Source organism: Tripterygium wilfordii, chromosome 6, assembly GCF_013401445.1.
Source record: "Tripterygium wilfordii isolate XIE 37 chromosome 6, ASM1340144v1, whole genome shotgun sequence".
NCBI lineage: Eukaryota > Viridiplantae > Streptophyta > Magnoliopsida > Celastrales > Celastraceae > Tripterygium > Tripterygium wilfordii.
In genome coordinates, this window is record NC_052237.1 from 2745694 (window position 1) to 2765266 (window position 19573).

Below are 19573 nucleotides of genomic sequence, written 5' to 3' on the forward strand. Positions count from 1 at the left end.
TGACTTGAAACTTTTTCTTATTACAAAATCAAAAAATAAATTAAACTTTTTTTTTCTGATTGCATATTTACTTGTTGGCTGTAGCTACTCGGCGTCAGTTATATAATTTTAAATTTTTGGCTTTTTTATTTTGTCCGAGACAATTAAAGTTTAAGAAGAAAGCCATTGTATGTGTTTTTTTATTGTTGCTTTTTGTAAATAAATGTTTGGAATGGTGGTGGTCGGCACGTTGGTGTAGGTACCCAGATTCATGTTAAATCATGAATTAAAATATGTGATCGAATATTTTGATATTTATAATGTTATAATATAATAGATTTTGGAAAAAAAACTTTAAATACTAAATTTTAAACCATAAACTATAAATCTTATACTTTAAACCCTAAAAATTAAGTTTTAAACCCTAAAAACTAAAAATTAAACCCTAAAAATTAAGAATTAAGCCTTAAATTCTAAACCCTAAACACTACTTCGTATCTCCTAAACTCTAATATGTTATTTCCAACAAAAAAAATCATGATTTAACATGAGTTTTGATAGAGAATTGGAGCAAAAAATTGGAGCAAGAATTGGAGCCCCTCTCATCCCTGTATAGATAGTTGCTGACTCAAGAATTAGGAACATTTGGAATACAAAAAGTAGTGTGGGGTTAAGAGACAACGACACATAATTTTTTTTTAGTTTTTATGTCATGAATTTACGGATATAAATCACAAACATAAAAACATAATGATATTTCAAAACAAGAAGAAAAATACATGGTAATTTATCAAAAGTGTTCTCTACGAATTTTCATATTTTGAAAACGCGATATTACAATCATTGGTAATAACTCCAAACAACTCTTTTTCTATAAAACATATACGATAGTCATTCAAAAATTAAACTTTCATTCGGTTACGCAAATCAGTTTTGACATCATTTATTATGGTTTAACATATTCACTTATTGTCATTTTCGATTTTTGGTCAATCATTTAAAGAAATATGTAAATATGTTTAATCGAAAATCGACCGTTCGGACGGTTAACCAAATGGTTCGATTTTGTCAATAAATTTGCACAGTCCTAATATTCATTCTCAAAAAATATATTTCTAACACTTACCATTGTTATCAACAAAACCAACACTAACTTTATAAATCCTATACATCAACCCACTTGGGAGTTGGGGCCCGTCCCCAAAGTGGCCCAGCGGTACGTCCTCCCCTGAGCGTTGGTGTGATGCAAGGCCAAGTTGTTGGTCCGTCAAAGAAGCCGGCCAAATGGTTTTTCCAGGTTGACATTCTGTAGAACATACCACCTTCCCCCCCCCCCCCCCCCCCCCCCCACCCTCCACCCCACACATTTTCAAATGTCAATGTTTCTTGCAACTTGCAAAACTCAGAGTCCTCATAAAACCATATGCATATAGAAATTATAATACTACACGTGCCATAATTAAATCTATCCACCCTTGGTTGATGAAGAATTTATTATATCGTTTGCATATTATTATGACTTTATTTTTCTATTGACTAATGTTTTTTTTAAAAGAAGTTGATAGAGAGGTAGATAAACGGCGTCGTTTAAGTGTCGGTTGACATGTATAGAGGGGCAAGTGAGGACTATTTCAAGTCTTTCAACATAAAGTCCAGTTAAGACCCAGCCCGACTTGGTTGGTGGGTTGGTTCTTTCAGCCAGTCTAGAAAAACCCAATGGGCCAGGTTTAGGTTTACCGTTTAGGTTACCGGTCACCATTGAAAATGTGGATCCCAATACGGCGTCGTTGTCGCAATCAACAGATTAAGCAATCCTGTGCCGCTGTGTGTGAAGACGACGGTTGGTTGTTCCTGCTCTGTTGGTAGAGAACGATGAAGCTGCTAACACACAACATGCTCACATCGACTGTCAAGGGAGTCGTCAATGGCTTCCCTCTCCGTATCGAGGTGGAGAAAACGCTGGAGAAGCAAGTTGATTTCAGTGCTGACTTCCTCAGGAACTTGTTCTACAAGGTCGACTGGAAGGCCCTCGTCGAAGCGGCGCAGACCATGGGATACGCAGAGCTACCGGAAGAGGCCCCTGACTCGACCGTGCTTGAGTCCGAAGATTTCTTGAAGAAATTTCATTATGCCCTATTGGAGCTCCATCTCGAAGAGGGCAATCTGGTCTGTCCTGAAACAGGCCGTAAGTTTCCTGTTACTAAGGGAATTCCCAATATGCTGCTTCATGAAGATGAGGTTTGAGAGATATCTTTCTGGTATCTTTCTAGTTGTTGAAGTTAGGCCGGTTTTGATGAAATTAGGGTTTCGTTTTTGTAATTTATAGACTGGTATTCTTGAAGTGTTTTTGAGATAAATGCGGAGAAGAATTCAATTTCAAATCTTGCCCTTTTCTTTTAAAGTTTAATGTTCAATATTTAACATAGTATATGTCCCATGATTTTGTCTCGAGTACTAGCTTTGGGCATACTCATTAGAGTATCATATCTAGCTTATGAGTTTGTACTTTGTAGCAAACTCAAAATTTTCTTAGTAAAAGTATTAGTTTATCAGTGCTTAGTGCTTACTTATTCTGAATAATTTTCTCTCTTTCGTTTTGATCCCTTCTGTTTTCTGATGATTTTCATTGAATGTACATATGCCTGTTAATAGCTTGGTTCATGAAGTTATTTGCTCAAGTTAACATTGTTAATCTTGTGTGCTATCTTCGAATCTTTCAAATTTGGTGCAGATCAATCATACAATCATGCTTGCATATAAGTCATGTTTCTTACTTAACGCTTATTAAGGTGGCTTATTTGTCTCTATCTGATTCTGGCTCTGATAATAGTTTATGATCATTGCAGAACATGTAAATTTTTGTTATGTTGGTTGATAAGGATGTGATAATGCTGGTTATGGCATCGAAACTTATGGTGCATGTTGTGGTTAGGAATGGTGTACCTTCCTAATTTTTTGATGCTTTGAGCTTCTGCTGCGATGAGATTTTATATTGAACAAAGTTTGTTCTTGTCAATATATTGCTTCAACATAGTCAATACAATTTTATATTGTTGGTTTAGTGTTCCCTGAAACAGTAGCTTGTGATCTGTTGGAGCTTCACATCTTTCCCGTATATGTAGTGTTTCTTACTTGTTGGGAATTTATGTGATGCAACTTGTACTCTACCAGCAGTCTACCACTTATGTTCAAATTGAGCAGAACATGGAAGCATAGATATTTAGGAGACTGTGAAAACGAATTCTTATTCTTTATGTGACCTAGTTTGCTAAAAGCTTGCATTTCTTTCATTATGCTACTGAAGTGAGGATATTGATATCAATATTTTTCAGTGATTTAGACTTAAAATGCAGGCATCTAACCATCTATGGGGTTGACATTTATGTTCAATGAAATTAATCGAGGCAGGCAATAAGTTTTGTGGCAGGTGATATAGCTACTGAAGTCCATACTGATCAGTTGATTAACTTGACAAGTGAATGGTAGCTTCTTTTCTGATACTGGATGCCTTCAAGTTGCTAGTGACAATGGTTATTAGCTGAAAAGAAAGGCGAGGGAACTTGTTCCACCCCAATTTTTGCTTCCGTTGACAGTTTGCTGGGCTCTCATGCGTGACAAGTTTCGAATGTCTTGAAAGCTCTTAGATAGAAGAATTACTAGTTCTAATTTCTAAAGCAAAACCGGTTACGGTGAATCATTCCAAGGGAGGGGTTTAAGAGCGATTTGATGCGATGAGGAAAGGTTTTTTTTTTGTTCTTTGAGACCTTAGATGTAGCTCACTCTCAATGTGCTGAGCAGGAGGACCAAGTTCATTAGCCTAAAGAATACAGGTATGGTTGGGTTCTTTTGCAGACTATATTTGTCTTTGTTAGACATGCCCTCCATTCTACTTGCCTGTGCTATATATTACAGGTCCACAAGATTCAATCCATTGGTTTTTCTTTTATTAGTGCCAGTTTGGTGTCAACAACAGCATTGACGTGGTAATGCATTAACAACATTCATGGAGCCAATCCCTTGTGATTTCCTACTCAGTGACTTTGCTTCTAAGAAATAAGACCTTTTAAAACATCATTTGTTGCGTTAGAAAATGGATTAAGACCATGGTTGTTGCACCAAAGCTTACATCTTTAGTTCACTTTCGAAAGACATTAGAAATAGTGAAACAAAAATATGCCAACTATAGCCTATTTTTGTTAGGACAAGTTTAGATTCTTCGGAAACAACACGACACAAGTCCCTGCGCTTAAGACAGGCAAACCAACAAAAGAGAATAGACGGAGGGAGAGAGAGACAGTAGCGTCGCTTTGTTGAACGCGAAGCTAAGGAAGTGTGCAGGTGCATCCACCGACTAGTCTCACGATTTTGTCAATACCCGCAGCCCTTTCACTTTCTATCTGCACAATTAACTTTTTCCATTATCAAACACTCATGGCTTTCGCTATTGATCTCACCCATAAGCCATTTAGTCATCCCCCATTTGCGGGCTATCTAAAAGCCTAAAAGCGAAATCCAGAGTTTTTTTTTTAATCAAAATGAGAATTTCAACATAAATAATTACCTACATAACTATCGAATGAAAATATTTACCAAAATAACAATCCATGTTGTTCAGGATGACGTGATTAGCTTTAAGTTTTTACAATCACACCATCTGGAATGGTGTGATTGTTTTTACAATAGTCACGCCACTTTTAACTCCACCATATCAAAACAAATCAATGGCACAATAGTTTTCCATTCTCTGCTTCCTTCAATACATACTACAGGTGCATCCATAAGTCTGGCAGCTGTATAAGACATCTACTGTACATGATGAGGTTCTTGTTGATCCAATTCATCTCTAGCAAAGATAAGGACTTGCCTTGAAGATCTTCTATAAGTCTGATTTCCTCGACATAGGTTTCGATATAAACATCCCAATACTGCTCCTTCCCAGCTATACAAAGAGGTATGTTGAAGGTCTGTTTGAGTATAATGAACTCGTGTTGACATTGCTTTTGATTTTATTCATACTTATCAGCAACTGAAAATCCACTAATGACATTTTGATTCCAAGGTCATGTCATTATCACCTCCAATCTAGATCACATATAAATTATACTGTTAATTGACAAAAAATAATATCTTTACCTAACGTCATTATGTTTTCTTCAACTAAAGAAATGCTTAATTACTTTTGTCAAATTAGTCAAATAATCTAATTAACAAAACCCACACTGATAAATTAGAAAGACTCGTGGAAAAGAACTGGGTTTTTAAGGAAAAAGCTTCTTCCTTTCTGTCGCAGTTAATTGGGCTATTGCTCTAATCGCAATTTTAGAAAATAAACCCTGTTTCTGAAGTGGGTATCCCTTTGCGAAGAAAAAAGGAATTTCTTTTGCAGTCCTTAATTTTTCTTTTGTGAGACATAGATGATTCAACTGTTGTTCTACAGAATTTCACACTTCCTTCTATGATTTGCTTACTCGGGGATCTATGAGCTTTGAAGCTAGCTGGTTGCTTAGAGTGAGTTTTGGTTTTTCTTCTCATGAGGTACTAATATTTGCACAAAATATCAAAGCAAATCCTTTTCATTGAGCAGAGATGTATCAATTGTGGATCTTGCTTCTGTGTGCTGAGGGTGTGGTAGCATTCCTTCTATTGGTGGAGATTGGGCCACTTAGAGAGCTTTTGATTAAGTTTCTGGATCTGCTCAAAACGGGAACAGGTCCTGTGATTGTCTTGACAATTGCTGGTTTCATGTTTATGATATTTGGGTCAAATGTTATGAGCATTATCAACATCGGGAACAAGGGCACAAGGCTCGGCAGCACCTCACCCATGGATCAGGTTCTTTATAGAACCCACTGGCTTGATGCTTCATACCTAGGTATAACTCCTACTCTCTTCTTCTTTCTTTCCTTTTTCTTGCCCGATGTTGCATTCTAATAGTGGCTTAGATAGGAAATGTTGCCCCTTCAATTAATAGATATACCAGCTGCAATATATCTTGCCTGTTTGTATACGAGTGTTGTTTACCTTTTATTTTGTGGGTTATGCAAACACTATTGCTGATATCATGTCTATTTTCATTTAAGTAATCTTAGTTGTTGAACTATTGATTTACAACATGTTTTTGGACTGTAAGAAAATGAATTGTTTGTGTTTATGTTAAGTATTACTTTTAACCATCATATGTTTCCCGCTTTTGATAATATGTTACTGATTATGCATTTATGTGTCTAGATAAACAAAAAATGAATGGAAAGCATGGTATAAAGTCTAGGTCGGAATGAATATGGTTGGAAGATTTTAGGCAATGCAATGATGGTGATGAGGGCATATGTGCCAAAATGGAGAAAATGCAAATGACCTAGCCAACTTGAAATGTTTGGGGCTTTGTTGATTGGATTGTTGTGCAGAATAGATGGATTCTGAAGAAATTTATTGTTTGCTTTGCTAGTCAATGGCGATTGCCAAACTAGTTTTGATAGACACAAAGATAAGAGAAGATACTAGCCTTTTTTATGGAGTTACTGGATGCTAATTTCTGATTCATATCTTTATAAGAGTTTCAATTAACATCCTATAATATAGAAAGTACTGTGCTTCTTGTAAAGGCGCAAGCTATTCTTACGCCCATTGTCTTCTTCTTTTTTTGCCCATCGTCTTCGAGCTCCAACCAACTCATTCTTAATAAAGCCATTACTCGAGGTTGTAGAAGTATCATTTGATTAAGATAGTTTTGCATAGTCTTAGCACTTTCCTAGTTAGACATACAGTTTTGTTTGTTTATTTTCATTAAATATCTTATTCATCACTTGCTGAATGAGTTTTCCAGGAAACAGGTGGATTCTATGATTTCTATTGTACTCATGGTTTATTCCAGCGTAATTCGTAATAGATATTTACGGTTCTTTAGTTTTCCTGGCATGGTCTGTATCTAATTTGAAGTTTGTGCTCAAAGACTTGATTTACTTCAACTCGATGATTGTTAAGTATTTGATTTACTGAAACTGGATTGTCGTTACGTGCTTCAAACTATAGCGTAACAGTGAAGTGTCTCTGGATACCACTTTTCCTCCTATTATCTGATCACTGAATTACCTCAAATGGTTTGGAATGTTTGATATGGTAATTTCTTTCTTTTTAAATATTTTGTTGCATAATTGTTTTCCTTTATTTTGTGGCTGATTGGTGAAATCATGTTGCTGTACAACGGTAATGCTTAAATCTTTATGAATTACGAAGTGAACTAAGCCACAATTCATAGGTTTTGGAGTGTTGCTGTTCTGTTGTTCCTGTTGTGATGTTCTCTGTTCTAGTAAGCAGAGTAAGCTGTTATTAGTATACTAACGAATAAGGGAGTCTCTTTTAGTTAATCGCCCTTTTTTGCTGTCAAATGAGATAATCTGAACCAAAAGGGATTGTGGGTAGGTGCAATACACCGGGCCTTTTAATTGTGCACATCTGCACCATCCAAGCCAAAGTTTGTGTTAACTGTTACCTTTATGTGGTTTATTCTGCATCGTACATGCCCTCAGGGCGATCAGAGGTGTGGAAGTAATGATAAAAATGTATCGTCAGTTAGACTGTTTTAACGATCTCTCTTTTAGCTGTGTTTTACAAGGTTTCTCATATATATTTTTTATGGTGTGAACTTGATCTTGCAGGTTTTATCCTATTTCTTGTATTCATAATTGATCGCGTGCACAGTTATCTTAAAGAGCTTATTGAGCTGAGGAGTAATGAGGGATCTTCGACAGATGAACTTGAAAATCTTCGGAAAAAGAACATGCAGCTTAAGGATAAGGAGGAGAAAACATCCAAGGAAATGAAGCAGTTGCAAGACGAAATTTCTACTCTATCAGAGTCTTTGAAGAAGCTTAAGTTGGAATGCCAAGAGAAGGACCAGACGACTGAAACTGCTGAAGGCCATGTCACCGCGCTTCAGAAACAATTTGCAGAACTACTACTGGAATATGACCGCCTTTTGGAAGAAAATCAAAATCTTCAAACTCAAGGTCTAGGACACAGGAGTTGAGGAAATCTTGGAAGATCCCGACAATACCTGCTCTGCGAATATTTTTGCTGATTATATTGATCAAACATCACCTTTTTTTCCCGGAATGAACAATGGTCGATAATTTTTTAAGGAGTAGAATGATCAAGAAGGAGCAGGGGTTAGTAGTAGCTCCATTTTGATGCCTTGAGAATTTTTTAAAATTTTCTGGAATCTAGGATCTTTGGTATTTCAATCTTTGCTGTTTTGGTGTTTGATATCAACTTTCTTCCAGGTTTATCCAATTGATACGGTAGTTTGTTATGAACATATGTTTGTGTCATTTGAAGGAAAAGTGATAGAGCTTCCTTTCCTAGCCCATGGAACATTTTGAAACATGATTTATCTGTCGGCATGACAAGTTATATTAACCCAATCAAATCACGGGTTTAATCCGGGTTGAAAAAATTTGATCATCCGGACTGGATAGAGTGTTGGCACCCGACATCCTGAGTCCCGAGAAATAGCTAATTGGATAGAAAGTTTAATTTGGGCTGTTCTCCCGATTAGTTTAACCGCAGCTCGGCCCAACTCTGTGGAGTCACAGGCCCAGCCCGGCCCATGTGTGTCGTCTGTCCCGCCTCTGGCCCTCTATTGGCGCTGGACCCTGGTCTTCATCTGAGACGGGAACCTTGCTTGAGCCCTCAAATGCTGAATTGCAGTCAACCTTCGGTGCTTCAGTAATGGCAGAAATTTCAGAGTCTACGGAACTCGCCAGAAAAGACAGCGTCGATGTTTCGGACTTCGACCCCAAGACCATGCGTACCACGAAGCCTGGACTCAAGCGCCTTTACCTCACCCTTTCAGTTCTCTTCTCATTCCTCCTAGGTCTTTCTCCAGCTATAGATATATATAAACACATAGCATAAAGTGTTCGAATATGTTTGCTTATCGCTTACAATGATTTGCAGGTCTCCCTTTCTTATGGAAATCCGTGGAAATCTATCGCTCGCCACTTCCATTTCGCGACATCGACGCGCTCTCCACTCAAATCGAATCGAATCCTCTGCAGTTCCCTTGCCGCTTTCAAGCCATCTTCGTAGGGTTCTCTAACCTCAATCCAAGTGACCTCCACCTCTCCATACTCAACCAAATTCACAAACTAACCATCAATTCCCCGCAATGTGGCACCTGCTCGAACAACTTCACATTGTCGATCTCCGTGGACCCCGACTCGAGAATTGGCACCATCGATTTCAGTCGCGACGATGATGATGTCGATGAGGCGCTGGAGAATGCGCTGGCAGGTGGTTCTGATTTAGGTGGCAAGGTTTACAGTGTCCTGGTAGTGGATGGGGTTGGTGAGATGGAGGGGGTGAGGGCTGTTGTGGGTAAGTACAGGCACGCGTGGATCCTTGGGAAGGGTTTGGAAACTGAGGCGGTAACGGTGAGGGTGGCGGAGATCTTTGTGAAGGTTTTTGTGAATGGAGGGAGAGAGGAAGGTATGATTCATGGCGAGTTCATGCCAGTGGGTGCAGATGGGAAGATCGTTCTTTCGTTTAATCTGCTTAATGCAGATCCGCGTGATTGGGTCTATGATTGGTATTGAGATTGCTAATTTAAATTTTGGTCATTAGAAGCTCAGTTGGTATGATCCTTGTGAGAAATTTGTCTTTATTAAGTAACTCTTTAATGTGAGACTGGTTATGAACTAAAACTACTGTGTCTACTTTATGGAGGACAAAAAAACCTGCATTTCCGTTTTTTTTTTTTTTTTTTGAGTCTTATTTTTTCGCACATGTACCTTGAATTCATATAATATGTTCATTTAAGAAGGTTAGATAATATCTTTGCAGGGATTTTCAGACTATGGATGAAATTTTGTTGGCTCCTGTGGTTGAAGCTTTGAATCCTATTGCGAACATAAGTGTGGAAAGCCAGGTGATGAATCTTCCTTTCGTAAATGTGTTACTTAGCTCGGTCTTTTTATGCTCTTTAAATTTGTTATATAGTGCAGTCTTTTGGATTTTGATTATATTGATCTTATTGCATGTATTTCTTCTTATTTGTATGACTAGGTCTTATATCACACTCCAAAGGCCTCATTTTCTTACTGGGATGATAAGTGGAATAGCTACATCTTTAGTACGAAGGATCTTCCTTTTTTTGTAAGGTTCCTGACTTTGTGTGTTTAAACATATATCCTGGAAGGACATCGATCTTTATTATCATTATCCTCAAGGGCCACGATAAATTACTTTTCAAAATTTTAAATTTATGCATTTGCTCTTTTTTAAAATCCCTGCAGGAATTTAAGAGGATAGGATATTTTTGAATTCCTCCATACTGAAATAATCACTTCCACCCCTCCTGGCCCCTTTTTCTTAAATATTACAGGGCTATGGCTAGGTTTAGTGTTATTTGTGTTTACTGATTTCTTTCGAATGATGCCGTCAAGTCGTGATGATAGGTAAATTCAAATGAGTGGCACCTGGATACTTCCATTGCAGCTGGAGGGCGGTCTAAAGTATTGCAGATTGTGGTGTATATTCTTTTACTCAATCTTCCTTTTATATACCCATATTATAGCATAAACACGAGAATTTTAGATATGTACTCTCATTTGTAAGAAAAAGTTGGATCTCATCTGAATTCTGATAGCCAATCATTCTATACGCCCAAAATTGTTTTAGCATATGCCGATTGTGAAAAGATGTCATCCAACTGACAGGATAATTCCGTATTAAAAAGTTGGTTTTGTTTTGCTTGGTGGATTGAACTTGAAGTATTGCTTTTGACTGTCTTACATGAGGGCTTGAAGGCATTTGGCGAGAAAAATATATCCATTATAAACATGATATGTGTAACAAAGAAATAGAATTTTGGCTACTCAATTCGTATGGAGACATATTTATATTGACTTAATTATTATCTATGATTTGTTACTTTATAGCTAAAGATACTCATGAAGATGTTGTTTTGTCAGATATATACCTTCTGCAGATGAATCTCCTCTTCTTCTACAGCTTCCAGATGGAGAGATTTCCAGGACAAATAGCTTTATATCTCCAGTTAGTTATCACACGTTTTTTTATCTTTATTTGCATTGTTTATCAATTACACTAAACTACTAAAGCTTCATATGTATCTTTATTTTTAGTGTTACTAGACATATCTTATATTCTATTGCAGATGTGGGGAGGTGTTATTGTTTGGAACCCCCAAGACGTTTCAAATGATTCTGAAAGTAAGCTTCCTGACAGGCATAACATTTCTCGTCAGGTTAGATGTGTGGCTGTTAAATTATCTGAGACCCTCCATTATCTTTTAATGTTTTATGTTTAAATTCTCAACTTTGATGTCTGCACGTTTTGAAACAGGATCTTCAGAAGATTTTTGAAATTTTTATGGGGCAGTTCCGGCAACTATTTGGTCTTAAATCTGATAGTCTTTATGTTGGCCAATCGGGCAAATCCACTGTATTGGCTTGTGACAGAGGCTTTTCAGAATGGTAAGTATAATGGTGTTTCTACGTATAGTTCATGCAAAAGATTTAATATATGTGAAGTTGTGAACTGCCTTTTTAATCAGATGCTCCTTTTCAAATTGTCATTTGCATGGTACTGACTGTACATGGTTAAACTAACTATTGTTTCTTGGGTGCGTGACTGACATGATGGTGCTTTTTTGGTTTGTGCGGACACTTCACATCATATTACTCGTGCTTGCCAGTTTTTTTTCTCTAGGATAAATCTTCGAAAAATGTTTGTAAGCATGTGTAATCTTAGTGATTTTGTGTACCTCAAGTACTCTTCAACCATTTTGAGATCCTCAAATTCAGTATACTGGCGTTTTTATCATTCAGTTATTCCACATTCTTTCAAAGGTTAGGTTATTTCTAACTGCTACTTTTTTCCTAGGGAATTGGATGTGTTGTCGAGGCAGCACACGTGTTTTAATCTACATTCAAGTGCTACAACCCTCGGATCTCTTTCCAGATTGGTAAGGATGGCCAGTTAACCTATACACCACCCTAAATTCTTCCAGACCTTTAATCAAAGCACGATAAATTTCCTTATGCAGGTCCAGTCACTGCCAAGGATGATCATCATGGATGAAATAGGAAAGCAGGTGACATGTCTAGATTATGTCTGTTATATTCCATATTTTTTAAGCTGCAATTTATGACTTCTGTCGTAGATTATCCTGTATATTATCCATGAATCTTGGAAAATATTTTTAGAAGTTGGTTTTGCTTTCCTAGTAAAGAATTGACAAACTCAATCAAAAATGAAGCCTCATAATCAATACATATTGTCTTTAGTAAAATAACGATCAAAGGTACAACACTCGCAATAATACAATACATATGAAGCTTTAGTGTCGAGGTTTCTATCCCTTGGAAGTCATAGTCATTTTGTTGCTATTTCTCTTTACGCATTAGATGTTTTGCATCTCAGTCAATTTATTGTTTGGTCTTGAGTCATTGCCTATTGTTGCATTCTTTATTTTTAAGGGCAGTCATGCTGTATTTTTTAGTAATATTCTTGATCAAGTTGCACAGCTCTAAATTTTCAGGGACATGCAAAAAATGATAATAGATCTCATCATTAATATTTGGTAATATGATATTAACATGTAGAATAGGAGTCTTAACTTTATTCTTGTCCAATAAGTCTGCTCCTCAAGTTGGCGGCCGGCCAAGCCAAAGTATAGGCATGTAAATTTGACATCAGGCTTTTTGTTAATGAATTTACTTTGATTAAATTTGGTTAAGGATTTATATTTCCCTTTTAAGTCTCAAGCTCATGCTCTCTGAATGTTAATGGAGTCGGTATTACTCTAATTATGCAACCTCTTTGAATAGGTGAAGTTTTCACTCGAGGCTGCAAAGTTGGCTCAAAGCAATGCCTCTCTTGGAGTTTATGATGCTTCAGCTGGTAAACTTTGCTGCTATAAATTGGGTCCTATTGTCCAAACATCCTAGCATCTGGATGAAAATTGCATATTTGCATGACATTTCTCATCTGTAAAGGAAATCTAACAATAGTCTACCACTTTTTTCTCATCAGTTTCGTCGAGGCAAGCAAGATCTTTGGCAGAGGATGCATTTTTTCACCCTTCTATCATGTCCGTCAGCTATTACTCATTTGAGCATTGTTTCGCTGTCTACTCGGTTTGTGATTCAACACTTCTCTATCCTTCTAACATAGGCCGAAAACGGCTACTATATGTTACGACTCCTATGCAGTGTGGGTTCCCATGTATATTTGTCATGCTATCAAAATTTAAATACACTTTTTGCAGGTTTCTGTAGTTGATGGATGCACATATAATGTACAGGAACTATTTTGCATTACCTATTGACAACTGCATATTTATAAGATTCAATGTGGCCATTAATAATGTGAGTTAATAGTTGCCCGGGCCTGTAGTAAACCAAGATTAAGGTGGCATGTTTATATTAAAAAAATGTTTGTAAGAGATTGATTCTTGAGAACATACCCGTACTTTCTTTATTTAGGGGGATGGATTTATGTTGAACTTTATTAGTCCCAGAAAGCTAGTTAGGTTGGGTCATTTCACCTGTACGTTATTGTTTCATAATAAGTGTGATTATGCTGCAGCCTAGTTTTAGTTGCTGTATAGAATGACAAAGCTATTCTTGTATGTTCTGTTGTGTTTGTTGCCACAGCCTTTCTTCTTGCCGGTATCAATGCATGTTATCCTGGCGGCTCTGAAAGAATGGAGAAGATACAAACAAGAAAAGCGGAAGTACCTGGCATGGCAGGCAAAGCAAAGGTAGCATCTCAAGAATTTCCCTCTATCTGGCAAATACATGGAGCAAGACTGGTAATTAGCAGGAATGTTAAACATGGGCACTTTTGGAATGTGGTTCTAGTTTGCCTGCTATGTGGACCCATTCAATGACACTTCACACCACAATTATGATCAGGTACTCATTTCTTCTTTTGAGGAAAAACGAAAAAAGATCTGGCATTAAGTCATAGTTTTAATTTTGAGGACTTCTGTAAATTATTGACATTTTTGTGATTAAATCATAGTTGCTTGTGAAAGTTTGTGTGTGTTTATTAAGACAATTACGAACCACTCTTTCCCAAGGCCCACATGACTTCTTATTGCTTTGAATTGAAAATTGCTTCGGATTTTTTTCCCAGAATGCAATAAGAAAGATGTACAATCAAAAGGAATATAGTCAGTCTAAATTCTAAAAGGGAAAAATAAAATTTTTGAACCTTTCATTGTAAAAGAACGCAAAACCCCATTCCATTGTGGACAAGTGCATATGGCTTGCATGCATTAGGACACGAAATCATAATATTAATCACAATGGTTTTAAGAAACCAACAAGTGGAATGTGACTCCCATCTACGCATTGACATTAAATAATAGGGAGAAATGCATTACTTAGTACCAAGTAGGTAATCAAGTTTCTTTCCGCAGCTCTTATATCTATTGTAAGCTATGGATTAGAAAATTTCATAGTTTCCCATGATTAAAAAAGCCCTTCAAGGGTAGGAGTGAGTTCCTCTTCCTCAAACACACATTTTACATTGCTTTCAGATAAATAAATAGATTCAAGCTACAGAAACGAACAAAGGGAAATCAATACAAAAAATAAAATAAAAAAAAAACTAGGTTAATGTGGAGGTTAGCCCAACCCAGCTGCAGGCAAAATAAATTTGAGGATCTTCAAACCAATTAAGGAACCTGCAACCCCCCCGCATATTGGTAAAACAACCCCACACCACCAAATTCCTACATATCAGGCTCTAGATTCCAGTGCTAGAAGTATCTTCTTCCTTGGGCCCTGAAATACCAAAGCAAAGCAGTAAGCTACTAAAATGCCCAGTAAGTGGAAAACACAACAGTTACCCAATGCAAGCAGAGCAGCTGAGCCATATGTAGCATCGTAGAGTAATAAACTACAAATGCAAAATTTTCATAGAGGGGTATCTTTCATGTCTTAGTGTTGCGGTAAGGGACATCATATATATGTTGCAGTATTTGCAATCGACATCAATTAATTATGATACACACTCAAACACATAACCATGTTTTACCACAAGATCTGTAAAAGAAATTTTTGTCAAATATAAAATTAATATCGAACTGATAGCCAAATTCCTTCATTATACAAAGTAAATATTATAACCAAACAAGTGAAATGACCATTTGACGGTTGATAATATAACTGTAGAGGAAAGCTCTTGAAAGTCTGTGATCTTGGTTTTGACCAGTAGAGTAACAAATATCAAAAACAAAATATATAAGTCCGCATGACTTTACCATTGGTATCCCTAAAGCCTTGAGGTCCTCATCAGTCATGTGTACAAGGGTTGTCATGTCAACCTGCACCAAGAGGAGCAAGTCAAATTATTAGTGACAATTCCTACAGCTAATCATGAAAAATAAAGAAATACAGAAATTTAAAGTAGATATAAAATTCATGTACTTCTTCGGCCTGAAAAGTAATTGAATATTTTTCGAGATCCAATGACAGCAAAAACTGATCCAACGATATTTCAGCCTGCACCAAAAGATACAAACTTAGAAACCTTTATATAAACCATCAACGCTGACTGCAACAATTGCATCTCCATGCATCTGTGTTTATGTCTATCGGCAAACCCAATCAATTTGTCCAATTTTTCAATAATTTCAGTGAAAAATCTTATACTTCTACGCCATGACTAAACAATCAATATCAACACTCAACGCTTAGCATGGGGCTGGAAGTGCAGTCAAAAGATTCACATCAGTCCTTAATTTAAGGTCAGGAATTTCATCACCTTTCTGATAAGGAGAGAGAGAGAGAGACTATATTACTATTTACTAGTATTATGTCTTAGGGCCTTAAAAGGAATGTTATAGGCCTTTTTTAGGCACATTGGTCCAACAGTAATGCTCGAAATAGCAGATCCAGCAATGACAGGTGACACTTTTTTTTGAATGAAAAAAGTCTATTCAAGCACCAAGGGGGTGCAACCCAGAAAGAAAACAAGGAGGAGAGTGCAGCCCTAAAAGCTACAACATAAAGTTATATAATAAAAAACATTCCTGATAGGGGTGCACTCCATAACATTAAGCATTCCAGCCAGTTTTCTAAGAATACTTCTAAGGAGGACTCGTTGTTAAAAATTCTGTTATTCCTTTCAATCCAAATCATCCACATTACAGACATTGGAATAAGTTGAGAGAAGCTTCTACGGTGCTTTCCTTTGCCTACAGATTTCCAAGCCAGCAACTCCTTGTCCGCTGAAGCATATGTTGATTGTTGAGATTAGAAAGTTCAAATTAATTAAGACACACAACTAGGGACACATCCAAACAAGAGATAAACATGCTTGTAAGCCCTCGAGCATGCAAACACAAACACAAACAAAGTGGACATACAAGTTACAACTGTGCGATCAAAAGTGAACAAGGCCTTTCCTTACTAGCTTGGTGACAGAATACGAAACCATTCACCTAAACTTCAAAAAGTAAAAAAGCAAATTCTAATAACAATTACTACGCCAAATATGAATTCTCTAACAGGACAACACGGAATTTCATCATTTCAAATCATTTATTCTCTATGGAGTAAACCTATAGTCTTATGTAAAATATTATGGCACAAGTGACTAACATCAGTCGACTTCACCCCAAAATAAAAACAATTCACAATGTAACTGAGGAAGCTGCAATAAATTGTTCGTCAACCTGACATTTTTAAACAATGGGGCAGGAAATAGTATAAAAGTAAGGTAGAAGAGTTACGCCAAAATTATTTAAAAAATAAAAAAGAAAGCAATAGAGAGTAAATGCCTTTTGCTGAGGCTTCTTTTTAGTAGCCAGATTTGCAACTTTTTTAATCTCCAGTTCAGCAGCCTCAGAAGCAACACTTTTCCTAGCTGGTTTAGCAGCCTCCATTTTTTGTTTTCGTGAACCGGCACTCTGTGGTTGCAGATTCATTGTATCTGATAGCTTTTCACGCAAATCCATTACACCTGAAGCTTTCCTCTGGAGCTTCTGACGAAGATCTCGAGCGCCAACTTTGCGATCTTCACAAGCCATTAACACACAGTCAAAACGAAACAGAGTTGATATAGTTGCATCCAACAATAGCAGCAATTTAGTTGCATGTGATTAAGTCAGTCAGTCCATACTTGAAATGTGAGGTTCATCATCATAAAGATCATGTTCCCACTTGTCATCTTGCCTCTGCCTGCAGATGAGAGGTGCAACTCGGTTAGAGAGTATATAGCTTGAATCCCTTGAGAAAAATCAAAGATAAGAACAGACAACTCAGTTGAGATGAAAAGACCATGCTCATTTAAAATACTCGTCACCTTCTATCATGAAGAAAAAAAAAAACTGTAGAAAATGACAGAAGTCTTATCTATTCTTCTTTTCCGTGATTGAACAGAAATCATACTTTGCAAATTATAACTCAATCTTCAAAAATTGAATACATTATTCCTCTTTGTAACACCAAAAAGCTTCTTTTAAAAAGTAAAGAAAATTCGTTAAAATGACAGTGGGGGAGCAACAGGACCGTATAAGATATGTCAAAGACTCTAACTTTATTTTTCAGGATGCAGAAAAAAGTTATACAGAGCACCAAGAATGTGACACCGAGGAAGATGATACAGCACAAAAAAAAAAACATAGCACATCAAAACTATCAGTTAAGTTCATGGACTCAGAGAAATTGCTTTGGTCACAAGCCAACTGTCAAAGAGCACCTACGCTAAGCCAAAGATACACATAAGCCACGAGACATTGAAGGGTAGACCTTTTCCAATTAGTTTTAAGTTCAATGAATGAATCAAGTACTAATTAAAAAGTATAGGTGGTAAAGACAAATATATGTAAGTTTATGTATACAATATTGCCAATTTGTTGCATTAACAAGTGGAAAAAGGGTCCAACCAAAGCTATATAGGCTAACAAACATAGGCCCAGCATGTACTATCTATACTATCTACCATGCTTCTTAAGCCCAATCCAAAGGCACGTGAAAAAATGAGGAGTTCATTATTCAGGCACAAGCTACAATAATTGACATCACATTCACAATTATTTCATAAAAATGCTTTCAATTGAATAGCCCTAATGAGTAATGCAACATAACCAAATGCCATAGGAGAACTACATGGAGAGCAAACATGAAATCAACTTCAAGAGTATTCTCAATACTAATCATCAAGAACTACCAAAAAAAATGTGGAACTTGCAGGACGACTTCAACAATAAAGCTTCCACGAGTTTCTAATCCATATCTTTGATTAGAACAAGATGAAAATGCAGACTATCTTTCCTTCTTTGATAAAACACCACTCATGGCTTATCATCACTAATAATTACTCATAAACACTTATCAGACCCACATTCCCCTCAACCGGAAGACATCATATTAAGTCGAGCGAATTCCATAGAGACGAGATAAATAAAAATGCAAGCAACAATGAGCAAAATCATGAAACCAAATCAATCTCACAAGCCACTGCCGAGAAAGTTCAGACAACGCTAACCAAACAAATCCACCAAAGCGAAACCAGATAGGCAAGGAGAAAAATTCCATGGCGGAAAAGCAGAAGAAATAACCTCTTTCCGGTGATGGGGCGCCGGCGAGTGGAGTTGTCCAAGGAATTTCCATTGAGACGATCTTTTATTGATCTCCTGCCTCCAGATTCTACCCGATCAGCATACATATTTATTAACTCTAAAACCCCCAACCCTAATTGAGGATTAGGTACAGGAGCGTGAAATTGGATTTCAAGAGAAAGATCGAAACCCTAGCCCGTAATGGAATTGAAGATTCTCGGGAGAGAAAGAGTCGGAAAATCTGCGAACAATTTATATGTTAAGCTCCAGATCCAGACTAAAGAAGCTTGTGTTTGGCTTTGGAACGAGCGTGAACGAGGAGGACTGAAGTCTGAACCGGAATTTTGAGCGGCGCGAATTTGTTGTTCGGTCGTGCAAGAGACACTACTTACCGTGAGGCTGTGATCGAAACACATAAACGCAGCGTTTTGATGACAGTAATTAATTCATGTTTTGTGTACAAAAACGTTTTTGAATTTTTTTTTCCCTTCTTTCCATCGTGGAACAATTATGTAGCATGAGTGGAGGGAAATAAATTAATTGTATTTTTTAGCAATTTTTTCCAACATTTTCTAACTGCTATAAATTCAAAAATGAGTCATGGAACAAATTATTAAAACTCCAGAAATTCATTCTATTAACCTAGCAGCGGCCCATTTGGCAACCATTGGGCCAGATGTGTTAAAAGGATATTATTGGATATTGGTTGGTGCAAGGATTGACGTGTTCAGTTCTAGATTTTTTACTAGGGCCAACTTAGGTCCTGGATACTGGATAGGTACCCCAAAGGCCCAAAGTATATAAGAGGTCCAAAAATTCCAGTTAGGTCCAAGGTGAGACCGGGCCTAAGCCCAACCTGAGATCGATCTTGAGATTGAGACCAGTCCGAGAGCGGGCCTAAGCTCAAAAAGAGAGCAGGCCCAAGACCAATCTGAGAGTGGGCCCAAAAATGATAAATTTGAGTGGCAATTAGGGGCGTCGAATGTCGATTTTTGA

The 19573-nt window shown here is 37.0% G+C and overlaps 4 protein-coding genes across 5 annotated transcripts; 3 read left to right on the forward strand and 1 right to left on the reverse strand.

Annotated features, from left to right (window-relative positions):
• Positions 1-1711: 1711 nt before the first annotated feature.
• LOC119999729 (multifunctional methyltransferase subunit TRM112 homolog A-like) lies at positions 1712-2538 on the forward strand. Its single transcript, XM_038847452.1, has one exon. The coding sequence runs from the start codon at positions 1852-1854 to the stop codon at positions 2221-2223; it is 372 nt and encodes a 123-aa protein (XP_038703380.1). The 5' UTR covers positions 1712-1851; the 3' UTR covers positions 2224-2538.
• Positions 2539-4913: 2375 nt separating this feature from the next.
• LOC120000153 lies at positions 4914-8342 on the forward strand. Of its 2 annotated transcripts, none has more exons than XM_038848057.1 (3): positions 4914-4930; positions 5564-5851; positions 7635-8342. In XM_038848057.1, the coding sequence occupies exons 2-3, from the start codon at positions 5566-5568 to the stop codon at positions 8003-8005; spliced, it is 657 nt and encodes a 218-aa protein (XP_038703985.1). In that variant the 5' UTR covers positions 4914-4930; positions 5564-5565; the 3' UTR covers positions 8006-8342. The 2 variants fall into 2 exon arrangements, with proteins under 2 accessions (XP_038703985.1, XP_038703984.1); XM_038848056.1 differs by lacking the exon at positions 4914-4930 and adding an exon at positions 5194-5487.
• A 298-nt stretch (positions 8343-8640) lies between these two features.
• Positions 8641-14086, forward strand: LOC120000152 (GPI transamidase component PIG-S). The gene is made up of 13 exons (XM_038848055.1): positions 8641-8851; positions 8935-9565; positions 9820-9904; positions 10042-10131; positions 10434-10507; positions 10950-11034; positions 11156-11245; positions 11344-11474; positions 11884-11965; positions 12047-12094; positions 12831-12903; positions 13036-13139; positions 13659-14086. Exons 1-13 carry the CDS (start codon positions 8707-8709, stop codon positions 13767-13769), a joined length of 1749 nt encoding a protein of 582 aa, XP_038703983.1. The 5' UTR covers positions 8641-8706; the 3' UTR covers positions 13770-14086.
• Positions 14087-14407: 321 nt separating this feature from the next.
• On the reverse strand, positions 14408-18979 carry LOC119999490 (ankyrin repeat and SAM domain-containing protein 4B). Its single transcript, XM_038847088.1, has 6 exons — positions 18578-18979; positions 17137-17195; positions 16796-17031; positions 15441-15515; positions 15275-15337; positions 14408-14795 (listed from the first exon to the last, which is right to left on the reverse strand). Exons 1-6 carry the CDS (start codon positions 18682-18684, stop codon positions 14751-14753), a joined length of 585 nt encoding a protein of 194 aa, XP_038703016.1. The 5' UTR covers positions 18685-18979; the 3' UTR covers positions 14408-14750.
• Between the last annotated feature and the right edge of the window lie 594 nt (positions 18980-19573).

Bases quoted from the DNA above. Each gene is read 5' to 3' on its own strand.
- LOC120000153 (XM_038848057.1), top strand. From the start codon at position 5,566: ATGTATCAATTGTGGATCTTGCTTCTGTGTGCTGAGGGTGTGGTAGCA. The intron at 5,852-7,634 runs GTATAACTCCTA...TTGATCTTGCAG, and splicing joins GCTTGATGCTTCATACCTAG to GTTTTATCCTATTTCTTGTA.
- LOC120000152 (XM_038848055.1), top strand. From the start codon at position 8,707: ATGGCAGAAATTTCAGAGTCTACGGAACTCGCCAGAAAAGACAGCGTC. The intron at 9,905-10,041 runs GTGATGAATCTT...TTGTATGACTAG, and splicing joins ACATAAGTGTGGAAAGCCAG to GTCTTATATCACACTCCAAA. The intron at 13,140-13,658 runs GTTTGTGATTCA...TTGTTGCCACAG, and splicing joins ATTGTTTCGCTGTCTACTCG to CCTTTCTTCTTGCCGGTATC.
- LOC119999729 (XM_038847452.1), top strand. From the start codon at position 1,852: ATGAAGCTGCTAACACACAACATGCTCACATCGACTGTCAAGGGAGTC.
- LOC119999490 (XM_038847088.1), bottom strand. From the start codon at position 18,684: ATGTATGCTGATCGGGTAGAATCTGGAGGCAGGAGATCAATAAAAGAT. The intron at 15,338-15,440 runs GTACATGAATTT...CTCTTGGTGCAG, and splicing joins TTACTTTTCAGGCCGAAGAA to GTTGACATGACAACCCTTGT. The intron at 14,796-15,274 runs GTAAAGTCATGC...TTGGTATTTCAG, and splicing joins AGGCTTTAGGGATACCAATG to GGCCCAAGGAAGAAGATACT.